At 46.8% G+C, this 23,529-nt stretch overlaps 1 protein-coding gene across 8 annotated transcripts in view; it reads right to left on the bottom strand.

Moving 5' to 3' along the window:
- Rgs6 (regulator of G protein signaling 6) overlaps window positions 1-23,529 on the bottom strand; it is a 516,963-nt gene that overhangs the window by 28,238 nt on the left and 465,196 nt on the right. For all 8 annotated transcript variants that reach the window (XM_029484451.1, XM_029484450.1, XM_021178714.2 and 5 more), the window contains exon 15: window positions 13,935-14,121. In XM_029484451.1, the coding sequence (XP_029340311.1) occupies window positions 13,935-14,121 (187 nt within the window). The remainder of the gene's footprint in view (window positions 1-13,934; window positions 14,122-23,529) is intronic.

Raw genomic sequence — 23,529 nt, 5'->3', positions numbered from 1 at the left:
TCAGGGGAGGGAGGCTGAGGGATGCTGGGGCACAGAGGAAACACTTTATTCAGACAGGAGGAGTAAACTCAGGGTATCTATAGTGCACTGTGGTGGGATATAGTTCCTGGTAATTTTGAAATTTCGATTTGAATAATTTTAATAAGAAACCCCAAGTATGTGGAATGATATGTATGTTAATTTACTTGATTCTGGCATTTTTACAGTATGCATATGTGACAAAATATCATGTTTATATCATGAAAATAAATGACTTTTTACTTGTCAGTTATGAACAGTGGAAGCCAAAGGAAGAAACACAGAAAATATTCTGGTTACGTGAGGAATCTCTGTGGTTCATCCTCAGTTGGACCCCAAAGGACCCTGGGATCAGTCTTAGTCTTCCCAAGATGCCTTGTATTTCCAAAACATTGTATTGGTGAGGCGGCATCCAATAAAAATGGACCCACGGCATGGGATGTGGGGAAATTAAACAGTGGCTGCCTCAGAGATTGTTTGTGTTCTCAAAGCTTTATTGACTTTACTGTGAAAGGTTTTCCTGAAAACCTCACAGAGAGATACCCCCTCTAGTTTAAGTCTCCAGATGATGGTACGCAGTGTGTCTTCATCTTTTAGCTATGCACCCTGTCCATCACAGCATCAAGACATTTAGTTGATTATACTGTGCTGTGGATGGTTTGGATGTTCAGAGCCCAGTTAGTGTCTGAAAGAACACGTTGTGACAAGAAGAAAAATGCTGGGTTTCTGCCTCCCTCTCAGCCACTCTCACCGTGGGCTCTCTCCTCACACACACTCCCTGCCATATTGACACACAGTCGAAAGGCCCTCACCAGCGCTCCCAACAGATAGGGTTGCCTGATCTTAGAGTCTCAGGCTCTAAAACGGAACTAAATAAAATTTTCTACCCTGTGGAATACCCATCCTCAAGCACTTTGATACAGAAACAAAAACCACACAGGGTCTTGGTTCATTAATATGCTTGCTTGAGTTTAATGCTCAAGTTTGCAGGCGCTGGGCTTGCTTTGGTTTATGTTTGGCCTAAGCATCTGCTTCCGTATTCTGTAGGGAAGGAGAGTAAGGATCGCATACTCCACATAGGGCTGGGAACCTCTCAGCTCAAACATCCTCCTCGGCCCCAGACCCAGGAGTACCATTGCTCTTCGTTCCTTTGTGATGTCTAAATTGCTCTCCTATCAAAATCAGAGGGGCAAATATTAACTCTGAGTGGTGATGACTTACTGACTTTTCATCCTTTCTTCCTTATCTTTTTTTTTCTTATCAAGCATCATCCCAGTCAGGTGGCATCTGAGTCACCCCCAAAGGCCTGTCCCTTTAAGACAATGCATCTCTGCTGCTTCTGGCTTCTCCCAGGAATCTAAATGCTGACAATGTAATGCTTAGTGACCACCCTCCTCTTCCCTACAAAGTTCAAGGAGGCCTCCCCTAGCCTGCCTCTTCTGGCTTCAACCACAAACTTCAACCCTGTTCTGCTTAATTCCAATTTCCTCATTGCAGTCAGGAAAATCTTGGTTCATTAACAAAAAAAGATCTTGCCGACTGAAATAGGGCAGGCAAAGGCAGGTGTTTAAATGTTTAATCATGGCTTCTGTCACTAGCTATTTGTTGAGCATCTAGTAGGTACCAGGTACCGAATCTGACATCATGAGGTGGTAGTCTGAAGAAGACAAAGAGAGCTTTGTTGCCATATAGCTTAGAATCTATAGACAAGACAGACTTTTCACCAAGATTCGCAGAGCTGTTTGAGCTAAGGTTGCAACGGGGTCCAAGAACAGCTGTTATGCATGGGTGTGTCTGGGACTGAGCTGATCTTACTGGGTGGGGAAAGGTGTCCCATCTACCAGAAAATGCCTCTTCAAGGCAGGAGGGTCGGCCCAAATGTTGCTGAAGGGAAAGAGCTGCAGAGTATGATCTGGCAGAGCAGGCAGGACATCCCAGGCAGCAAGCAGCCTGCAGTGACTCGTTCTCCAGGGCACGCATCAGTGTGTGTTCAGGGAAAAGCGGAAACGCTGCTATTACCTTCCCTAAGCGGTCAGCTATGAAGTCATACACCCAGGTGAGGACTGTTTGGGGGAAAGCAGTCAGTGAGAGCAGACTGGCTGGAGGGGGGTGTTCCCACCAGTCCTGCTGCTCACTGTTGACTGACATCATGAAGCCTCAAATCACCCTACGTGGACACACACACACACACACACACACACACACACACACGGGGGTGGGGGTGGGGACAAGAGTGTTCTTATCATTCAGGTCTGACAAAAGCAGGCTTTTGACACTCTGCAGATCTCCCAGGCCCCCAATGGGGGGCCATGGCTCCAGGTTCTTTCTGGATGGAACCTGGCTTTCCCACAGGCTAGGGATTCGGTGACTCCCTTGTCCTGTTCCACCCCCCCAAGACAAAGAAGTGTTGCCTTTGATGTCAGGAAAATGTGTTCCTTCCAGTTTTGTCTAGGAAACACAAAGACAGTAAACAGGGGCTGGGTGAACCCAGAGCTGAGATTTTTCTGGGAATGAGAATTAAGATCAGACTCAGGGTCTCTGGCCATTTCCCAAATGCAATGAGTTTATCACCGCCAGGGACAGCAAGTGTCCAAAGCTCTTGGCAGTGACCTCTGCTGATTTATGAGGGTTTCTGGTATGTTTGCACCGTTCTGCCGACAACTGGTCCTAAGGGAAATGTATATCTAGCATCCGCAAACTACAAGGGAACCACTGGAGAACCCAGCCAAGTCCTGGGTGAAGAAACAGGGCTCGAGAAAAAGCCTGTTCCTTTCTTCTTTTGCCTTCTCTTGTCTTCTCATCTTGCCCTGACTTTCCTTCCTTCTCTTCTGCTTATCAACTACCTGCCCCTCCCCCATCTCTCTCTAAATATTATGGAGATGAAGGCTGACCACAAAAAGGCAGAGCCACATGACCATACCTGCCCCCCAGACAGCTCCAGCAGGGACAATAAAAATGGCTCTATCTATATTAAGAAACCACAATTTTAGGACCTAAACCACACAGATGTCTTCGCCACACACTTTTCAGTGGTAGGAAGGACTTGAACCCCTTTAGTGGTTGACAGTGCTCAGAGATGTCCCTCTGCTGACACACATCTCCTTCCTTATCCCTTCCTGGCCCTGGCTGCTCTGCCAATGGGTCCTCTGCTTGCCTGGGATACTGAGACAGAAGCAGGAAGGCTGACGAAGGGTCAGCAAGGGTCTAGGAAACACAAGAGCTGGGGTAAGCAAGCAATACATGCTGTCTCCTGACCACACCTGCTCCGAATCAATATTTTGCTGTGAGAGCCCTCATTTGGAAACATCCTTTGTTTTTTAGACAAAACACTGGGACTCTGAGGAGAGGTGTGTAGGTAGGTGGGTGGGGACATAGTCAGATGAGTGTCCAAGGCCTTGGGCTCGAAGCATGCCGGAGTAACTGAACCGCTTAAGAATACCGTCCTATCTTCTTCTGAGCTGCAGCCTCCTAAAACAGCATAGACCTCACCTCCCAGCAGAAGAGCATCTTTCTGGAGTGGAAACCACTCGGTTGGAATGTGCATAGCGGCCAAGAGCCCTCCTTGTGATTTTTCAAGTGTCCTATTTTTCTTTCTGCAGGTGCACATGCCCCATTGTGACCCTCCATTCCTAAGTTTCCTGATCTAATAGCCATACTTGGGGAGCTGTCAGGTCCCTCCAAGGAAAATGAGGGGCAGGATGTGATGTGTATAGGGGGCAGGGGAGAGGGAACTGGGCCCAGAGCCAAAGGCTTGGATTCAAGTCCCCACTTGGCCTGCTTCTAGCCCCATCAATCATACTTCCAGTGCAGAAGCAGAAGAGAAGCCCTGCAAAATGATTATACACGCCAAGTAATAAGGATAAACTTGTGGTGCGATTGTGCGTGTAGGAGGCGGTGTGGCAGAGACAGAAGGTAGAGGGAGGATTCCAGAGAAAAGGAGAGGCTTGGAGCAAAGAGGACTGGGGGACAGAGTTTAGCCACACTTAGTTGTGAAATAGAGGTTAAATAGCCCCATTTTACAGACAAGACTATTGACACTATACCAGGTGGGATGTCTCACGCAGGGATAAAGCCATCATTTGAACCCATAGGCCATGCTCCTCCCACCTTCATGGGCTGATCTTCAAAGGCTTTTGTCTTTTCACTGGCTGGAAGTTGGGTTCAAAGGGGCCCAGTGTCTCTTGGCTAAGATGCAATGTGCTCCTCTATGTATAGGTGCAGGGGTGTGAGAGGGTTGGGAGGAGTGGAATAGGGGTGGGCCTTCCTCCTCAAGTCTTAAGTCTGAGTCATCCTAATGTTGGGTATCGTCACTTCTCACCATTCCCTTCTGAGAGCCATCTACCATCACCACTGTTAGCAACGGCCATAGCAAAAGCCCAGGCTCGGGCATGTAAGAGCAGGTCACAGACAACGCGCCTCTGAGGTGCCAGTCTGGATTTCTGGAGGCTTATCTTTAACTGTCTTTAACCAGAGATCTTTAAGCTTTAGGCATGGCCAACTGAAGCCTAAGGAAAATTAAATCTTTTCAGTATGGGTCCAATAGGACAGAACATGCTGTGGTGGGAAGGACAGGACGTGGATCACAGCTCAGTGTCTGCTCAGCATTCGAGGAGGAGAGGAGCCTTGGTGACAGACAGTGAGGAGCAGAGACTGGTCAGGCCAGCTTTGTAGCTGTCCTTTGGATTTTTGCAGTACTGGGGACTGAACCCTGGTCCTCCCATGTACCTTCTAGGCAAATTCTCCAGCAGTAAGCTACATCTTTAGTCCCAGGGATGCAGCTTTGAATGACTGTTTTAAGACCATGTGGATCTGAAATGACAAGATCCATTTGGATTTCTTGGGCTGTCTAACAGAGCCCAGGGTCCCTTGTTTCCACATCAGAGATCATTCAAAAGTCATATATGAGTCCGAGAGAAAATGATCCATTGCCTTTACCCTGCCTGGCATCGCACAGATACAACTCAACTGCCCAGAGGCACAGGATTTTAATGCTGTTCTATGCCTGCTCTGAGATAAGAGTAACAAACATAGCTTCAAATATTCACTTCCACCTCCCTGAATATGAGTCGCACAGAAGAAAACTGTTTTTCCTTCCCTCTTTAAGGGTTTGGTACTTAGAAATCTAGGCAGAGAATAAACAACAAAGACATTCTGGAGTTTAACTCTTCGCTTTCTTCTCTCCAGGAATGCCTGGCAATAAACAGAACCGGCTCACACACAACTGATTTGTTCTTTGCGAATTCATCCCTCCCTCTACTGTTTGTCTCCCTAAAAATAACACCACCCACAGAATACAGTGAGTAACCTCTGAAGCAAGCTGTGGTGGGAATCCTCAGTAAAGACAGTGACAGTGTGGCATACAGTGGACAAGGAAGTAGGCCTACAATGCCACTTGAATATCACCGTAACAAAGATGGACAGCCTCGCCTAGGCTAAGAGGACTTCTTGGGGACAAACAGGAAACCTTATTCCCCAACACTTTGGCTTTTAAACAAAACAAAGGCAAGACAGCTTGCATTCCTCCATCACACTGATCTTAAACATCTACATTTCCATAGTCATAGACACTTTGGCTAGAGGCTTCCAGTCTGCTCAAGACGGGTGTAGTTCAGATGGTTCTTTAATCACCCAGGTCTCATTCTGGTCTTAAAGTCTTCAACCATTCCAGGAATGGATGAGGACTGCAGAGAGATTCGGTCGATTAGATTGAGAGCTCTTTCCAAGAAGGGATCTGCCTATACAGTTGCTGATTTCTAGCACCTCAAACATCTGGCGCATAGTGAATATTCCAAGTTTCGCTGAAATTAAAATTAGAAACATAATTCAGCTGGTCCTTATTGATTACTATGGTTGCTTCCCCAAAGCTCTTTGAAGTTTAAAGCTAAGAGACAAATTTTACCCTCTGCTTTACTGTGATAGGCAAAGCTAAGAGTATTACGATTCAAGAACATTGGTTGGTTGGTTTGTCTGCTTGCTGTCCCTGGTCAGTCCAGAACTTGCTCTGTATGTCAGACTGGTCTCTGACTTGAAGTGATTTTGTTTTCTTCTTTTTTTTTTTTTACATTTTTCCCCCTCTGATAATAGGGAGAAGCCACTGTGCCTAGCACTACAGCTGCTTTTGAAATACTTGAACTTCACACAGAGTGGTATCCTAGTGCTGTTAGGCACTTATAAAAGGAAAAGAAAAATCCTGTTCCTAGACACTCCAGCTACAGGGCAGAGGTGAGAGTCTCAGCATTACACATAGGTCAGAGCAGCAGTGGAGCTTGGACAGCTAAGAAGGCAAGGTAAGAAATACGTGCTATAAAGCCTACAGGGAAGGCTGCTCTGCTCCATTCAACTGTCAATCCACTTGATGGACAGATTTCCAAACCAACTCGATCTCAGTGACTGTTTTGTTCCATTTGTAAAGAAAGATGCAGTTTGAGGCCAGCTCTCTGTCTTAAGGCTGTGAGCCACTCAGACCTCCTGTTTCCTGTTTAATTTCATCATAGGGGTCATCCCACAGAGGTCAAGGTTTCCCAACTCAAATGGAGAATGGATGGTCACAAAATCAATACATGGTGACTAGACAAATGATCTAATGACCTAGAGACACTGTGCTTGGATCATCCTGGGCTACTCTGAGCTTTAAAAGCAAGCTACATGGCCGTTGGACTTGGTCACTGGACTTCTGTTATCTTTCAGAGCCTGCAGAGGCTCACAGAAGAAACAAAGGGAACCTTAGCTTTGTATCGTCCTCTGACTTATCTTCTTCCAAACCTGCTGGCAATGTGCTAAGAGCAATCCCCGCGATTCAGACCTCCGTCCAATGCCAGCCTTCTGATCACAACATGATTTACCCTTTCCAGTGTTTTCCTGGATGAGAGCTCTAGGGTAAGCATGCTCAAGTCCTGTTGCTGGATACCCAAGGACCACCCCATTTTGGTTTCTTTGTTTTATTAAAACAGGGTACCATTATATAGACCAGGCCAGGCTAAAACTCACTACATATCTCAGGCTGACTTCAAACTCGTGTCAGCCTTTCTGCTCAGCCTTCCAAGTGCAGTGACTAGAGGCATGAACCATGCAGCTTGTTTCTGGCCATTACACGATTTTCCTGCCAGAGCAGTCCTGTTGACAGAATTGCTTTGTTTATTTGAGACAGTGCGCAGCCTAAGCTGGCCTTGAACTCACAGAGAACCACCTGCCTCTACCTCCCCAGTGTTGGAATTAGAGGACTGAGCCAGTGTGCCTCCTGGGGATTACTTTTTTGATCTTATTTTAGATTTATAAGGCCCCAAGGAATACTCAAGTCATTATTATTTGTAAGGTCACACTTACAAATCTACAGCACTTTTAATCTTTTTAAAAGAATTTCCAAAGCTTTTTAGCTCATCTGATTTTTCTAAAATCCAACTTAATAGGCTGTGGAAAGACAGAATCTTCATTTTAGAGATGAGGAGGCTGAGGTATAAGAGCCAAGGACCTTGCCCAAGACCTCAGTGCAAGTGAAGAACAGTGTAGATTCACTGATGCCCTATAGTTGAGAGCAGAGAAACCCAGCCCTTAGAAAAAGCCCATAGACCATCACACACCCCAACTCTCCAATCTATAAAATAGGAACAACACAGAAAACAGCTGAGAGCTTCAGCCATAGCCCACAGGGCTTTATGGAAGGTTTGATCTCAGCCCAATTTGTCAAAAGAGCCAAATGCATCAGCAAATGCTGGACCCATGCTGGTAGAGTGCCCTGTGAAACCCTCCCAGGAAGCAAGCATGGGCAATGAGCCTTACTCTACTGAGTGTTGTCAAATGAAAAACAAAACCGGATCTGCGGCACTCAAGCCCACCTCCCTTCACTCAGCCTGATAGCCACCAGCATTTGCTTTCTTTCACGTTGGTGGGTCACTATCTCAGGACCCACGGTGGTAGCCTGACAGAATTCCTGTCTCAAAGCAGGGTGTTTCGAAGGGCATAGGGGTCGTTATCCCCATTTAGATCAGGTCTGTGCCCTGGCCTCTGGGACTTAAGATTCTCCAGGTCTCAGGGAGCCAGATAAGCCTTCAGCACTAAAACTCTAATCCAGGAAGGGATGGGTTGCAAACGTCTGGCCGGCATGTTGGAAGAGGTCATCCATAGTCCTTGCGGGCCATAATGACTTTTAACCTCATTTCTGTTTCTGGAAGCTTCGAAGCTCTAACAGTCTGCTTGGTGCAGGTGACTGGGGTGGTAAGGAAGGCTGTGGCTACCGCACTGCAGGCTTGGTCCCTGACGGGGCCACCCCATGCTGACACAAAAATGTCCTCAGAGATTAGTCACAGTGTCTCTGTGACCAAACCGTAGTGGAGTCTTTCTAACTTAGCTTGGAAGCTGCAGCGTCGTCGTGCCTGACCCTCTGTCTGTCTGCTCCAGTGAAGCTTTTCCGTGACTTTCCTGCCATCTTGCTTGGTTCAAATTGATATAGCCTGAGGCTCAAATCTAGCTCATGGTCTAGGGATTTATTTTTTAATAGTTAAAGCAATTACGGTTTTGTGTGTGTGTGTGAAAAATTAAGAGTTGAATTTCATTGTCAACACACACACTTCTGGGGACACAGCCACAGCCATCTGGTCTTTTAATTTTCTTTCCATTGTGACATCACCATTGTGACACAGACCCCTGTGTTCCACAAACCTGAAGTTTATATTATCTAGACCTTCACATGAAAAGTTTAGCTCTCTAACTGCTCTCTCATTTAATGTAAAAGAGTCACCTTATTTTCATAATCACCCTGTTATGGACTAAGTTTGTATCCCTCCAGAGCTCATGCCCTTGAAGGCCTGCCTCCCCACATCATGGTTTTGGATGGGGATGAAGCCTTTGGGATACAATGCTGTTTAGATGAGGTCATGATGCCGTTGTGGTTCTTATAAAATGAAGACGCCAAAGAGCTTTCTCTACTTGAAGGTTGGGACACAGCCAAATGGTGGCTCTCCTGAAGCCAGGATGAAGGTCAGTACGAGAAAACTCATCTGTAGTCACGTAATCCCCAGGGTTCCCAGCTTCAGGACCCAGAAGACCAAACACTCCCTCGGTCACCCAGTCTGACATTGTGTCACATTCTACAGCCTGAGCAGACCTAACACACCGAGGAAGGAAGGTACAGGTGGCTCCTGAGGGGTGACCGTAGTTCTGAGGGATAATCTGATTTACATTTTTTTTTCAACTTCAAAGTTGTGTGAAAGCTACACGGATCTCATACAAACTACATGTTGAGCTTTGATCATCTCCGAGCCTGACCCCATGACAAGTGATCTTTCCTAATGCTGAGTAGCAGGGGCCCAAGCTACAGCCATAGCACACAAGCTACAGCCATAGCTCAGCCCCAGGATCCCAAGAGGGGAAAACCAAAATGTTCACCCGTGTTCCACGGCACCCAGCCTGGACACTGGGTCAGCGAAGTGTATTAAATGCATCTTTTGACTTCATGCTATTTTCAACTTATGGTAAGTTGGCTGGAGTATATATAACCCATCACAAGCCAAGGGACATCTGCATATTGAAAGAGGGGTTATCTCTGTGTGCTAACATATGCAAATCTGTGAAACTTGTCAAGTGTACTTAGTATAAAAGAACAAAGCACGTTAATGCCATTAGGAAAATGAAATAGTAAATGTTTTCTTTTCCTTTCTGTGGGCCAGTCACTGTGGTCATCTGCCTCTTTTCATTCTGTTACCTCTCACCCAGGTGGCAGTTCTGCTATATCTCTGCTCTACAGGAGAGGAAAGGAAGAATTAAGGAATTTTGGTGTCTTGGCTATTGTTTCAATTACTGGGATAGAAAGTCACCTTTCTGTGACTGTGACCAAAGTCACCTGGGGAGGAAGATGGTTAGTTTTATCTTACGACTCTCAGAGCACACTCCATCACGAAGGGAAGCCAGGGCAGGAACTCAGGGCAAGAACTTAGAGGCAGGAAAGGAAGCACACACCGTGGAGTTCTGCAGCTTACTGGCTTGCTTCCCATGGTTTGCTCACCTTGCTTCCTCATACACCCCAGGCTCATGTGTCTGGGATGACCCCACCCACAATGGGCTGCGGACTGGGTCCTCCATGTCAATCATCAATCAATTAAAAATAAAAAAGGTCTATCTGGTAGGGGCATTTTCTCACCTTGAGGTTCCCTCTTCCTAAATGATTCTAGCTTGTGTCAAGTTGACATAAGACTAACCAGAACATTAGATGACATTCCCAAAGAGAGGCTGTTAGGAGGAGTGTGTTTTTATATGTGGAAACACACTTCTATGTGAGTAACTGAGAAAAGGCTAAGAATGGGAACAGGCTTGGGAAGAGAGGTTTATTTAAATTTATACAAGTTAGGTCTAGATACATCTTCCTGTCTAGTCTACCTCACAGGCTTGCCTGGGTCATAATGCATTTACAAGTACCTGAAAGATCACACAGAACCTGTACTCACGAAGGCCAGGTATTCAGTATCTTATCAAGGCATCACGTACATATTTTTCAAGTTCTCTTATCAAGTATCCCTTGGATAAGGAAGAACACACGCATCTAGGAGGGCAGGACTTGTTAAGCAAACCATGGTGCCTCTATACCATGGACATAAACACATAATCTGGCCCTCAGACTATTCTGGAGAAATAGGAGAAAGCAGATGAGTGAGTAATAGATATGTGACTCACACTTCCTCTGCGGGCTTTTGAGGGCCAGATTCTGAGCAAAAAGGGAGGAGAAATGGTGGTAAGAAAGAAGAGACCTAGGAGAACTGCCTGAAATTCTACACCTAAACTGAAAGTGCCAATACACACACACACACACACACACACACACACACACACACACACACACACATGAGATGGGGCAGGAGAGGTGGGATGGCCTCAAACACCCAGCTATCTCCCTGCTTCAGCCTCCTAATCGCTGGTTTTACAAATGTGTTCAGCTAAATGTATCCTTATTATACATTACAATTTATTTCCTAGCTTGTCCATTGAAAATACTGAGAACAAACAAACAAACAAACAACTCAGGGACCATGAGCACTAAGCATTTGCTACTAAGAAGAATCGGGGGGTCCTTAGCGACATGACTTTTTTCCAGATCCAGGACAGACCACAGAAGCTTGGAGTTTCCTCACTATTTGGATGACAGCCAAGGTTGATGAGGTTACATCAGAAGGAATCAACTGGCTAGACATGGTAAAAACTTATGCGTCACTAAAAAACAACCAGTAAGATAGATCATAAAGCACACTAAATGTGTTCAAAACTCATGAGTTTAAGAGACACCGAAAACAAAACAAAAACTCCCATCAGCCACCAAATGAGGGTGATACCAGGTCACTCACTGTGCTGGAAACCAGCAACAAAGAAAGAATCAAATGTTCTCCTGCCCTTCTTACATGGACTGTAATAGTAGGTAATGGAGCAGCAGTTGAGAGGAATCACTCCTGTTGGAAGCCTTGCAGCTCATCTACAAGGAACGAAGGCTAAAATGAGGGCATTACGATTTCAGTACCCCAACTAACTAATGGAGTTCAGCAAGAAACCCCGAAAATGGCTAAGATATCACACAGACACACACACAGACACACACAGACACACACACACACAGACACACACACACAGAGATAGACAGACACAGCCATATACACATACACAGAAAAAGAGACAGACACACACACACAAAAACACATAGACATCATTGCATGCCTTGTGACAGAACAGACAGACACACAGACGTTGACATCACTGCGTGCCTTGTGACAGGACACACACACACATCATTGCACGCCTTGTGACAGGGCAGCACAATAAAGTCCACAAGTCAAAGGGAAACCTAATTAAATGTCAAAATCGAACACCCAATTGATAGGAAATGTGGGCGATAGAGGAACATGTTGTGTGGCACCACAGGGCCATCGCCAGAAAGATCCAGACTGAAGCTTTCAGAGGATGAAACATTCAACGTTGTCAAATATCCACAGAGGAGGGAGGAGGGGACGAAGGGAAGGGGGAGGGGTGGCCTGACCTCATCAACTATACATAGGGGTTGAGGAGGGGAGAAAGAGAATTAAAGTATAATTTAAGAACACACATGTTGGTTTATAGCACTATGCAGCCCTTATTTGGAATCTGGTTTTAAATGGTGTTTTAAAAATTATTTATGGGACTGTTAATACCATCATGTCTGATGGTATTAAGGAGCTATGGACATTTTATTAAATTGTGATAATGGTATTGTGGCAATGTTAAAACAAAAAAGGGTACTGTCTTAACTGGTCAGCAGGTAAAAGTGTAGGCGGGGACACAGCAAAGAAGAGATTGGTCACATACTCATGGCCCTTGAGGTTGGATGTCGGCTTATAAAGGTTTGTGTTTTGTTCTTTCCCCTCATTTATGTTCAAGAGTTTCCATGAGGAAATGCTAGAGCAAGCCCTCCCTGGTGACACACTTGGGGTGTCACAGAGACTGGGCACATCATGGCTTAGCCAGTGTCTCTTTCTGAAGTTTCATAGCCTTATAACTTCATGATGGCCTCTGTATTTCAGGCCATCTGCACAGGGGTTCTTGAAAGAGCTTCTCCATGCCCCCCCCCCCCCCCCGCCTACGGAGTCACATCAATATTGTCCTCAAGAGCATATACTAAGATATGGCAGGGGAAAAAAGAGTCCTTGTGCTTTAAGGACTCCAAAGCTTATTTTACTCCAAAGCTACCAAGACCACGAGGGCCTCGTGATGTCATTGGGTGGAGACTGAGTCAAATCTGCCCAACGTGGGCACTCAGTGGACTCCAAGAGGGGGGAAAAAAGGGGTGGGTGAGGAGCTGTTTTCAGCCTGAAGTCTTGAGCGAGTGACAAGGGACACTGGTCATGGCCTCATGTCACTGTTTGCATGGGTATAGCTGTGTAGACTATCCTAAATAGGATGGTAGTGGCAGGGCAAGCCACACGAACTCTCTGCCTACAGCATCTGTAAGCATCTTGACAGGGCCCTGCAGGGTTGAATTTTTTTCTGTGGTCTCCATTTAACACCAGAGCTCACACCCCTTTGGGGTCTTTTCCCATGGCTGAAATGGCCTACTGACTCGTCTGTCTCTCTCACCTGGGCCTTGCTGAAGACAGGGGCTTTCATCTGTTCTTTGTGGTATCTCACCTTTATTCAGGGCCTGGAATATAGAGACGCCCAGAAAACACTGCCTGGGGCCAGTCACCATGGAAGCAGTGCAAAGTGTGGGCATCACAGCTGGACAGGGGTGGACTTGATTCTTGACCTGGCCAGCTCCCAATTCCCACGTTAACGGTGTCATGTTATTGCTTTCAGTCTATCTAGTAGAGGGGTTTAGATTTTGTAAAATTCTGTAAATCACTTTTCTTTTTCTCTAGAAAAGATAAGACAGATACAAATGGTCCCACAATATAGAGCGGTTTGACTTATAGTACCCTGAAGTTACAACGGTGCATAAGCAATGGGCACTCAATAGATTTCAGATCTGGATCTTTCTCCAACTAGTACTGCTTGGTATGATCCTCTTTCTAGATACTGGATAGTGAGTGAGCTGAAGCTCCCAGTCAGCCCTGTGCTCCTGAGGGAAAGGGTAGATCCCTGACCATGTTCTGAAACTGATAAGCTTTGATATGTGTAGTGAGTGCATTTTAATAAGCTAGTTCAACTCTCGGTGGGTTTCCCAGGGTGCAGTTCCACTTAGCATCCTAACTTGAAGAACTATAACTTTCTGTATCTGTGCAGTAATGCAACCTAACAAGATGATCTTGGGATTTCACTGTACACTTACCTGGCACAGTTCCTACTGACTGACTTATAAATAGTGGAAGCTGATGGTCAAGCTACTCATAAAACCTGATTGGTATTAAAGGATCGAGTTGTAAAGTGATTAAGGAATGCCCTATGACAATAATTTGGGTCAATGAGCAAACCTGGGCATCTTCAAATGTGTATCTCCCTCCATCTTTGACATTCTGACTGGTTATCTCATAGCTGTGAGAATCCAAGTTGATTGCACTTGGGGCTCCGGGAGCTAGAAACTCTTGCCAGATTTCCTCCACTCTCTTGGCCACGTCCTGTAGAGGTTGCTTCTTGAGATCTTGGACGGCCAGCCAGAACCTGGAGCGCAAGCAGAAACACAGTCAGCTCTATTTGGACACTGCTAGAGATGGTTCCAGAGCTGATGCTGTGTGTCCCCTGCCTGCCTCGACGCCACCTGTGAGTTCCACAGTACTGCTAAAAGTACAGAGTGTACCGCCGAGGACAGAATAAAAGTACACATAAGAAGATGTGAGCTTCTGGGGACTGGCAAGATGTCCTCTTCCCTCTGAGTAGAGAATTCTCAACTCCAGCACAATAGCCATTCAGGCTGGGGGATTCCTCTTTGGTATAGAGGGGCTGTCTCATAGAACACCAAGTCCCAAGCCCCTCCCCACGGCCTACGAGGTATCAGCAGCATCTTTTAAGCTACAACAACTAGCAAGTATCTCCAGAGATTACCACGTGTTCCAGAAATAAAAACTCTGCTTGGTTGAAAATCAACTATTCTTCATGCAGGTCTCTACACAATGTGAGCCCTGTTGTCAAATCTGGCTGGGGCCACTTAGGGACACCAAAATAAGGAAAAGGAGATTAAAGAGTCTACTCAGCAGTTAAAAGCACTTGCCACTTTTCTAGAGCACCTGGGTTCTGTTCCCAGCGTCCACACTGGGCAGCTCACAATTCCCTGTGACTAGTTTTAGGGAATCCAATTCCCTCTTCTGGCCTCCACAGGTACTGTAGGCATGTGGTGTGCATATAGATAGGTAGGTATCTACACATACACATGAATAAAATAAATTAAAGAAAAATTAAAAGGAACATGTCCCAAAAGCACGCAGAACCGTGAATTTATAAAAGACATTTTGTCTAGAATGGGCCAGCCACTCATGTTACAGAGCAACAAGGGGTGGAGGTGGAGGTGGAGGTGGGAGTAGGGCAGGTATTCACATCAGTTCTCAATATGGTGCTGGGCACCTAGTAGGTCCTCAATAAACAGTTTAGAGGGGATATGTCAGACATAAAGCTGGAGAGGCATCTCTACCAAAAGATTCTTTAGGGAGTATGAGAGAAAAGTACCCACCCTTACTTCCACTTGCCTCCCCAGAATCTCTCAGCTATGGACAGAGCCCCAGACGAACACTGTTCCACTGAGAGCTTTAGTCAAGAGAGTTAAAGCAACCCCAGCACTTCCTGCCCCAGGATCCCCCAAGGCATTCTCTCAGGGCTGGAGGGCACACCCTCCCCTGCAAAGGGGACAGGCCAGTGTCCTCAGTGAGACAGTGAAGGAGCCACTGCTCTGCGGAGTGCACAGTGCACAGCCACAGGCAATAGAACACAGACATAGTCTTGTCAATGAGTGTGTGTGTGGGTGAACTCAGATGAGCCATAAGGCAGAAAGGCCATTCAATCTGCCGTCAAATTCCACCCAAAGAAAGATGTACTTGCTTATTCATAGTATTAAATATTTTTATTCTTAAAAAGGAGTTGCATGTTTTTCTGCAGCTCACGGATGTGTGGCCCAAAGGTGTCACCCAGTGGCAGACCTAAGTAATGCAGCCCCGTTTCCACTAGGAACGTTGGGACATTGTGCTTGATTCCAGGCTATCTCCAACTTTCCCAGTTTGCCCTTTAGGAATCTAATGATCTCTTTAAAGAAACACCCCACCCCAAACCTGAAGACCCAAGAAGACAAAGAAGAAAAGAACACCCCCCTATCAGGAAAACAGGGAAGTCAGTTCTGTTCTCAGCCTGGCTCCGCAGCCCGTCTGGAATTGTACTGTTCCAGGTAGACTTTGATCATCTGGGAAATGGGTACAAAGTGGTGAAGGAAGAGGGACCCTGGTTGATTTCCCAGCCGCACTTAACTCTGGAATGCTTCCAGGCACCTGGGTGGGAGCCAAGGAACAAGTAAGCCAGCAGGCCAGTCACCACCTCCCACCCTGAGATCACCACCTCCCACCCTGAGATCTTAGGATTTCAACTCCCACCCCGAGTGGTGCTCGGGGGTAAAAGCTGCCTGGTTTCAAAGATGCTCTTTTCATCTCCTGCCTTTCAGCCCTCCTTGGATCTCATCTACCTCCAGGGAGAGAAGTCGCAGAGCTTTATGGTGCCTACTGGGTCAATAAAGGAGCATGGAATGGCCTCTGGGCCAAGTCTCTGGCTGAGGACAGCCTTCTGGGTCATATTTCTCCCTGTGCCTGTGGGGCTTCCGTGACTTCTCACACAAATAGTTGGTCCATGGGTGATTTTTTTTTTGTTTGTTTGCTTCCTCCATCAGTGTCACCTGGGAGGTCACCTTCTACCATCTGTCCCTTGCTAATCTAGTCTGCTGTGTAGGAAGCCATGGAGACCCCATGGGAAGGCCCTGAGAATCTCTGAAGCTTCTAAGGCTCCGTAGACCCCTGTGGTTCTGGGGGCTTCAGGATGCCTTTTGTAGAAGGACGAGAGAGGCAATGTATGGCACATCCTTCCCTGAGTATACAGAAGGAGCAGAGAGGATGTCAAAGCAAATTTCAGAATCAAATCAAATATATTTTTACATTGAAATCAAAAGATTTCTTCCATCAGTTCAAGTTGAGAATTTTCGCTTTATAAAAACACAAGGAAAAACAGCAGGCATGTCACAGGAGAGGGAGAAGGGGAAGTGGGGGGAGGAGGGAGAAAGGGATGGGGGAGGGCACAGAGTGTATAAGAGTGACATTCCCTGGACAGCTTTCTCTTTCTGTGTACATAGGACTCAGCCCAGCCTTCTGTCTGTCTTGGAGATGACCTACCTTGTCTCTCCTAGGTGACAGCAAAAATGTTGTCACAACAGCATCCTGACATCTCTTATGTGTTTACCATCTTGGCTTAGAGGAACCTTTGTGATGATTTGAAATGCAGAACAGGCTGTGGTTTGTGCTTGCCTTCTTCTTTGCCCCACCAGTCTGAGCTGAACTGGGAGCTCAGGCCAACCCCCTCCCTGCCCTTCCACCGCCAAAGAGCCACAAAAGCTTCCTTCTGTGTATCCTCTGTGGATGGGTGGCCCATTGAGGATAGAGAAATGGCTGCTCTTATCAAAAGCCTGCAGGTACTGCTCCGTTGAGGAAGCGGTTAGTTGTCAAATGCCAGCCGCTCCATCAAATGCAACCATCCTGCACTAAGCCCTCGGCTGGAAGCAGAGAGCCTTAGGGACTGGCAGGGCTTGGTGGCTCCAGGGTGTGCGGAGACCACCTGCCTTGCCTCTCCCCTAGCCACTGCCAATTGTCAGAGCAGGGAGAGGTGGTGCTGTGCTGGCATTCGATCTGTGTTCGTGTCTTAGAAATGAATGCAGGAGAGGAAACTGGTCTTGGGGGTAGGGCAGCTTGTTCCAAATGCACTAGGGTGAAGCATCTGGGGTCCATGGAACTGGAGGATGGTCCAGGACTGCCTCACTTGCTCCCTTTCTCCCTAGATGCTGACAAGCAATGGGGGTTTTCTCTTCCAGACTGGCTAGCACACAAGAAGCCATGCGCCATCGATCATTTACCATTCCATCAGGAGGTCCGTACATTTCCGCACTTACCAGCTTACCTGCCTTTTCACTAACTAGAATGTTCAGAGGCTATACAACACAGCCCTGGGCTTGTTCCCAGAGAAAAAGTGAACTCCTTGGCAGAAGGATGTGTTTCTGTGCCCTCTGCTGGTCACCGGGTGACTCAGAACAATGGAAAAAAAAAAAACCCGAGCTTTTTGTCTGGTTGGGATGAGGGGTTGCCCCCATGAGCAGCTAGCATGAACAGTGCCCAAGCTGAGCTTGGCACAGGACAGGAGCCACTGCTGAAGATAGCCACAACCTTTCAGGAGTCACTCTCTTCTGACTTGTCATCTATTTGGTTACTGTGGGATCCCCACTGGCCCTAATGAAACTTCTGGGGTCTTCCTAGGGCTTGGGGCAACTGCTGAAGCTATGGCTGGAGATGGAGCTCTTGAGGCAAAACCTGGCATCCCCCTGTGCTTGCTTTAATTGCTTCTTCCCTCAGCTGACACCGTGTGGAAGTAGGGCCATCAATCTGCAGGTTAGAAGAACAACTCTGCCCTCTCAGGAGATGTTACAGCTCATAAAAAATGTAGGGGGACGCTCTTTGTTGCAGGTTTTGATTTTTAACTCATGCCCTGCTGTACAGCAGAGGGTCTCAGGCCAGGCAGGACAAAGGTTTGTACAGGGAAGATGGAGCAGGAGCAGGGGCAAACGGCCCTGTCACCATTTTGGGGGGTGGGGGTGGGGAACTTCACAAAACAGGGAAAAGGATAAAGTCAGCTCTGTAGGGCATGCTTCAGGACTGTGAGGCTCCCAACCTGCTGGCCACAGTTCTAGGGCAGCTCAGCTCTGGACTTGGCTTGGATGCTTAGAACAAGAGATGAGCGGCCTCTGGTGTAGACAGTCATAGCAGTGTGTGTGGTTGGACCTGCCCCCTTCTATCCTCAGGCATCTCATGGACCTACCCTGAAGAAAAAGATCGGGGCGGGGGAGGAGCGCTGAGTAGGCTGCTTTCTGTACAAGTGTGAGGACCTGAGTTCAGATCCCCAGCTCCCATGGAAGGCCAGGTGTGCACGTGTCATTCAGGGAAGACCCTTGGCGTTTGCTGGCCAGCCAGGCCACAAGATCAATGAGCTGCAGGTTCAGTGAGAGATCATGTCTCAAAACAGAAGGCAGAGAATGGTCAAGAATGATCTGTACTTGTGCTTTCTGCACACACATACACTCATTCAGGCATCTATATGATCATGTTCATACACCATGTACACAGTGACCAGAAGGGGCCTTCCTGTGATACTATGTCATCACAACTACGTTCCTTGAAAGGTCTAGGCAGTGCTTTGAGGCCCTCTTTTCATTATTCTGAAGTCTTAGGGTAAATTTCACCAATTGGCTACTTCGCTGACTGGTAAGACTGAATGAAATATCCCTTGTGCTAGAGAGATTTGAAGAGCACCAGAAGACAGAAATAGGAAAGCACTTTGCAATATACCCAGCTTCCTCTCTTTCTCTCTTTTTCTTCTTCTGTTTTGATTCAAGCATCCTGGGCTCATGACCAGCCCTGGGGAGAGGGGACATCCCAGCAGGACCAATGTAACAGGCAAACAGGAGCCTCAAGCTGTACACTTTCCCCAGCTCCCAGAGGCCACTGTGCACAAAGACCATGATAAAGGTGCACTTGCTCAGCCATGCACGGCTACTGTGGACAAGGGGCAGAGCCAGATTAACCCTGAGACCTTGGAACCTGGGTCATGGATTGGTTTAGCAAGGTCTGTGGTGAAAGGAATGAACGGAGGTGGGAAATGAGAACAGCTATTGTGTGATAAGGGATTGAAGGGTCTTCCAGTCATGTGACTTAAACTCAACTTTCCTCTTGGTGTCCAATTATGCTGAGTACCATCAACACAGAACCGGGGCCTCCGGAGAGGATTATGTGAAGCTCCCGGGCTGTGCTTTTTCACTCTGCTGTTCTATTTTCTTTATCTACCTTCCTGTCGTGGATCAGAGGGGACCTTCTTTAAGTCTGGATTTATGCATGCAGGCTGGGGGCCGGCGCATTCACACGTGTGCACGCACATTCTTTCACCCAAGATTAAATGTAGCCCTCCTGGCACCAGGCAAAGCTGCTGGCAGAGGCACAAATGGAAATAGCAGAAGGGAGGGAACACCTGCCAGGGACACACTCGTCAGTGCACTTGGGACTTCAGTGTCATGCATATCTCCTGAGACTTAGTCTTATTGGAAAATTGGCCCGGGTTATGCTGCAGCTTTTGTCAGCAAAGCCCGCAGACTGCAGAGAGCAGCTAAGCAAGTAGACACCCCTTGGGTCTTCACGGTGAATAGGATTCTATGGTCATTCTTCCTACTATCTATGAGATTTCGGGTGTCAGAGGGCTCTTGAGTCTACTTTCGAGCTGAGAAACCAACAAGAGACGTACTCTGAATCATTCCATCGTGGAGCCAAAACAGAACAGAAGGACCTATGGGGGACCCAGCTGGAGATGGAGTTTGGGACTGGCTGACCCCACAGAGAGACCAGATGGGAATGTACGGCTTGTTTCTTGCATGGCCTAGGGAGGCTGGAACTGTTTAATCCATTAAAATAGTACTCTGAGCTGCCTCCTCACTCTGAAACCCCACAGTCCCATAGTTTTACTAGATGAATGGCGTTATCAAAGCCATTTGACTATTTAATCCCATTTAAAAGCCTCCATCGCAACCATAGCCAGAGAAACTAGTACTGAATTTGACCCCAAGTGATGTTTTAGGTGTTAACCTAGTGTAGATGATTAGAAGTCAGGGCTTCTGTTGCACAGGCCTGGTCAGGAACCAAAGCAACCCCCTGAGCTGTGGTTAGAATGCTCTAAAGAGACTGCTGAAAGAACTATCGTAACAGAGCCTGAAGTAAGATCACCTTGTCTGGCTCACAGCCAGCACGGGTCTGATCAGAAAGGCAAAGGCACACCATGAATACTGACATCATCCCAGGACTGCATGGTCAGGCAGTCATATGGCACCAGGTGACAGACAGTTCATCTTGATTTATGGTTTTTACTTGATTGGCTTGAGAAGGGTTTAGGGGATCAGTGAAGCACAGATCTGCAGTGTGTGTGTGTGTGTGTGTGTGTGTGTGTGTGTGTGTGTGTGAAACACATTTCCATAGAGGATAAACTAAGGGAGAAGACAGCCTGGATGTGGGCAGCACTGCCCCCATAGGCTGGGAGCATGGATGTATTGAAAGCGGGGAGAGGGGAACGCCCAAGGTGCAGGTGTTCTCTTTCTTTCTGCTCCTTGGCCACGAATGTGTCTGCTCTGTTTCACCCTTTCCACCAGCATCCATGGAAACCTCTGTAATCAGGGGCCAAAGTGAACATTTTCCCCCTTGAGTTGTTTCAACTATTGGTCACAGAGAGAAATATTTTATCCAATACCCACCTATGGCTAATTCAGTGCCGTGGCTTAGAATATAGTCCCTGTTTTCACTTGGTCCTGTGATGTCTTGTGAACTCTTCAAAGTCAAGCTTAGGCTGTGTTTACTTTCCCTCACATCCATTTCTCCTTCCTTAAAATACTTCCAAAATGGCTCTACAGGCTACACTTCCTTGTATTTAATTAATAACTTAACAGTTTCTTGTGTATTTTCTTTGTGGACCTACAAGATTTTTTTCCAGAGGGAGCTCACACATCTTGACTGTCTAGTACTCCCTAGCAGACCCTGGTTAGGCTTGCTGTAGCCTAGGTTTGCCATAAACATCACCTGATGCATGATCTGGATTTTACACATTAACATAAAAGAATATAGTTCATTTCCCAACATTAAAAACGTTGATTTTTTTTATTTTAAAAATTCAAAAAGTAATGGAAGTCTATTTTATAAATTATCATGTGAACATGGAAATTAGCTTAGTATGTAAAAGAAAACCTGGTGCAAACAGGGTCGGGCTTTTGCGGTGCTGGTAGTGGATCTCAGCTGTGGAGATGGCAGCTCTCAGTTAAGAACCACTATGATGGCCAATCTTGCCCGTCAATCAGACTGTACATGGAACCATAACAAAGCCACTAGGCCCTACTATGAGGAATTTTCTTCCTCAAACTATTTGAAGTGGGGGGAAGACACACTCTAAATGTGAGTGGCACCTTCTGGTGGCAGCCCAAATAAGAGGATGAAATGTTGCTGTTTGCATGACTGCCCTTGCTTGTTGAATTGGATTGGTGTGTTCTGTTGCTATGGCATTTCTTCACCAATATTACAATCTTTAAACTGAAGATCAGCAGCTCTCCAGAAACCTCCAGGCCTTCAGTGCCAAGCTGGGACTGTTGAGATATCCAATCTCATGGACTGAATGAGGGCTGTGAGGGCCATTGGTGGACTAACTGGACCACGTACTGTACGTGAGTCTAACAATTCTCCTTTAGTGGATATATTCATCCTGGCAGTTTTTGAGTACCATGACTAAGACAATCACTGAGGGGTCTCACCTAGTGATATACCTAATCACAGTCTGTATCCCCTGGTTATCTGATGTGGGGGGTGGGGGGTCTCAATAAGTCCACGGTTCCTCCTTGTCTGTGAGCAAGAACTTCTTTGCTCTCCCCTTAGCCCTCTCTTTAGTTCACAGCAGCTCTCATTTCCCAGATGTTTTCTTTCTTCTCCTAGTAAATAGTTGTTATTTGCATATTTCCCTCCTAAGTTATGGGCCTACAGAAACAATCAGGTATTGTGGCATCCTCTGATCCAGAAATCACACGGAAGTGACAGAATTCTCTAGAAGAAAGTGTGTACTTTCATTAGTGGGTATCATCAGATCTCTAGTTACACCACACTGACTTGACTTGCTAGGGTTAGGGTTCTAAGTTGAGTCCATCAATGCCCCCTTTCTGTTTAACAATAAAGTGTTTGACAATTGTTGTTAACAATACAAGGGCCCTCAATCTCTAGAGCTGGCACATTTGGGGGAATGAGTATTCTGAGCTGCCTTCCCACCCTGAAGCCCCTGCATAGTTTTACTTGATGAATGGTGTTATCAAAGCCATTTGGCTATTAATCTCATTAAAAGCCTCCATTCCAGTCGGGCATGGTGGCACACACCTTTAATCCCAGCACTCAGAGGCAGAGACAGGCGAAGTTTCTGAGTTCAAGGCCAGCCTGGTCTACAGAGTGAATTCCAGGACAGCCAAGGCTACACAGAGAAACCCTGTCTCGAAAAACCAAACCGCCTTCCAGTCCACGCCAGCACCAGGGCACCTTGGGCGCGGAGTCTGCGGACACCCCCAAGGTCTCCACAGGACCCACCACAGGATCTTAAGACCTCTGGTGAGTGGAACACAACTTCTGCTCCAATCGCACGGGACCTGAGACTGCATTAATTAGGGAAGCAGAAAACCTGGCCTGATAAGGGTCACAAATCCCTTCCGGTCCACGCCAGCACTGGGGCACCTTAGGCGCGGAGTCTTCGGACACCACCAAGGTCCCCACAGGACTCTCCACGGGATCTTAGGATCTCTGGTGAATGGATCACAACTTCTGCCAGGAGGCAGGTTCGAACACCAGATATCTGGGCACCTTCCCTGCAAGAGGAGAGCTTGCCTGCAGAGAGTACTCTGAATACTGAAACTCAGGAGAGAGCTAGTCTCACAGGTCTGCTGATAGAGGCTAACATAAACACCTGAGGAACAAGCTCTAACCAGAGATAACTATAACAACTAACTCCAGAGATTACCAGATGGCGAAAAGCAAATGTAGGAATCTTACTAACAGAAACCAAGATCACTCACCATATTCAGAACGCAGCACTCCCACCCCACCCAGTCCTGGGCACCCCAACACAACCGAAAAGATAGTCCTGGATTTAAAAGCATATCTCATGATGATGGTAGAAGACATCAAGTAGGACTTTAATAACTCACTTAAAGAAATACAGGAGAACACTGCTAAACAGGTAGAAGACCTTAAAGAGGAAACACAAAAATCCCTTAAAGAATTGCAG

The sequence above is a fragment of the Mus caroli genome, chromosome 12, assembly GCF_900094665.2.
Source record: "Mus caroli chromosome 12, CAROLI_EIJ_v1.1, whole genome shotgun sequence".
NCBI lineage: Eukaryota > Metazoa > Chordata > Mammalia > Rodentia > Muridae > Mus > Mus caroli.
Note: the sequence above shows the minus strand (reverse complement) of the source record. Positions and strands in the feature narration are given on the sequence as shown.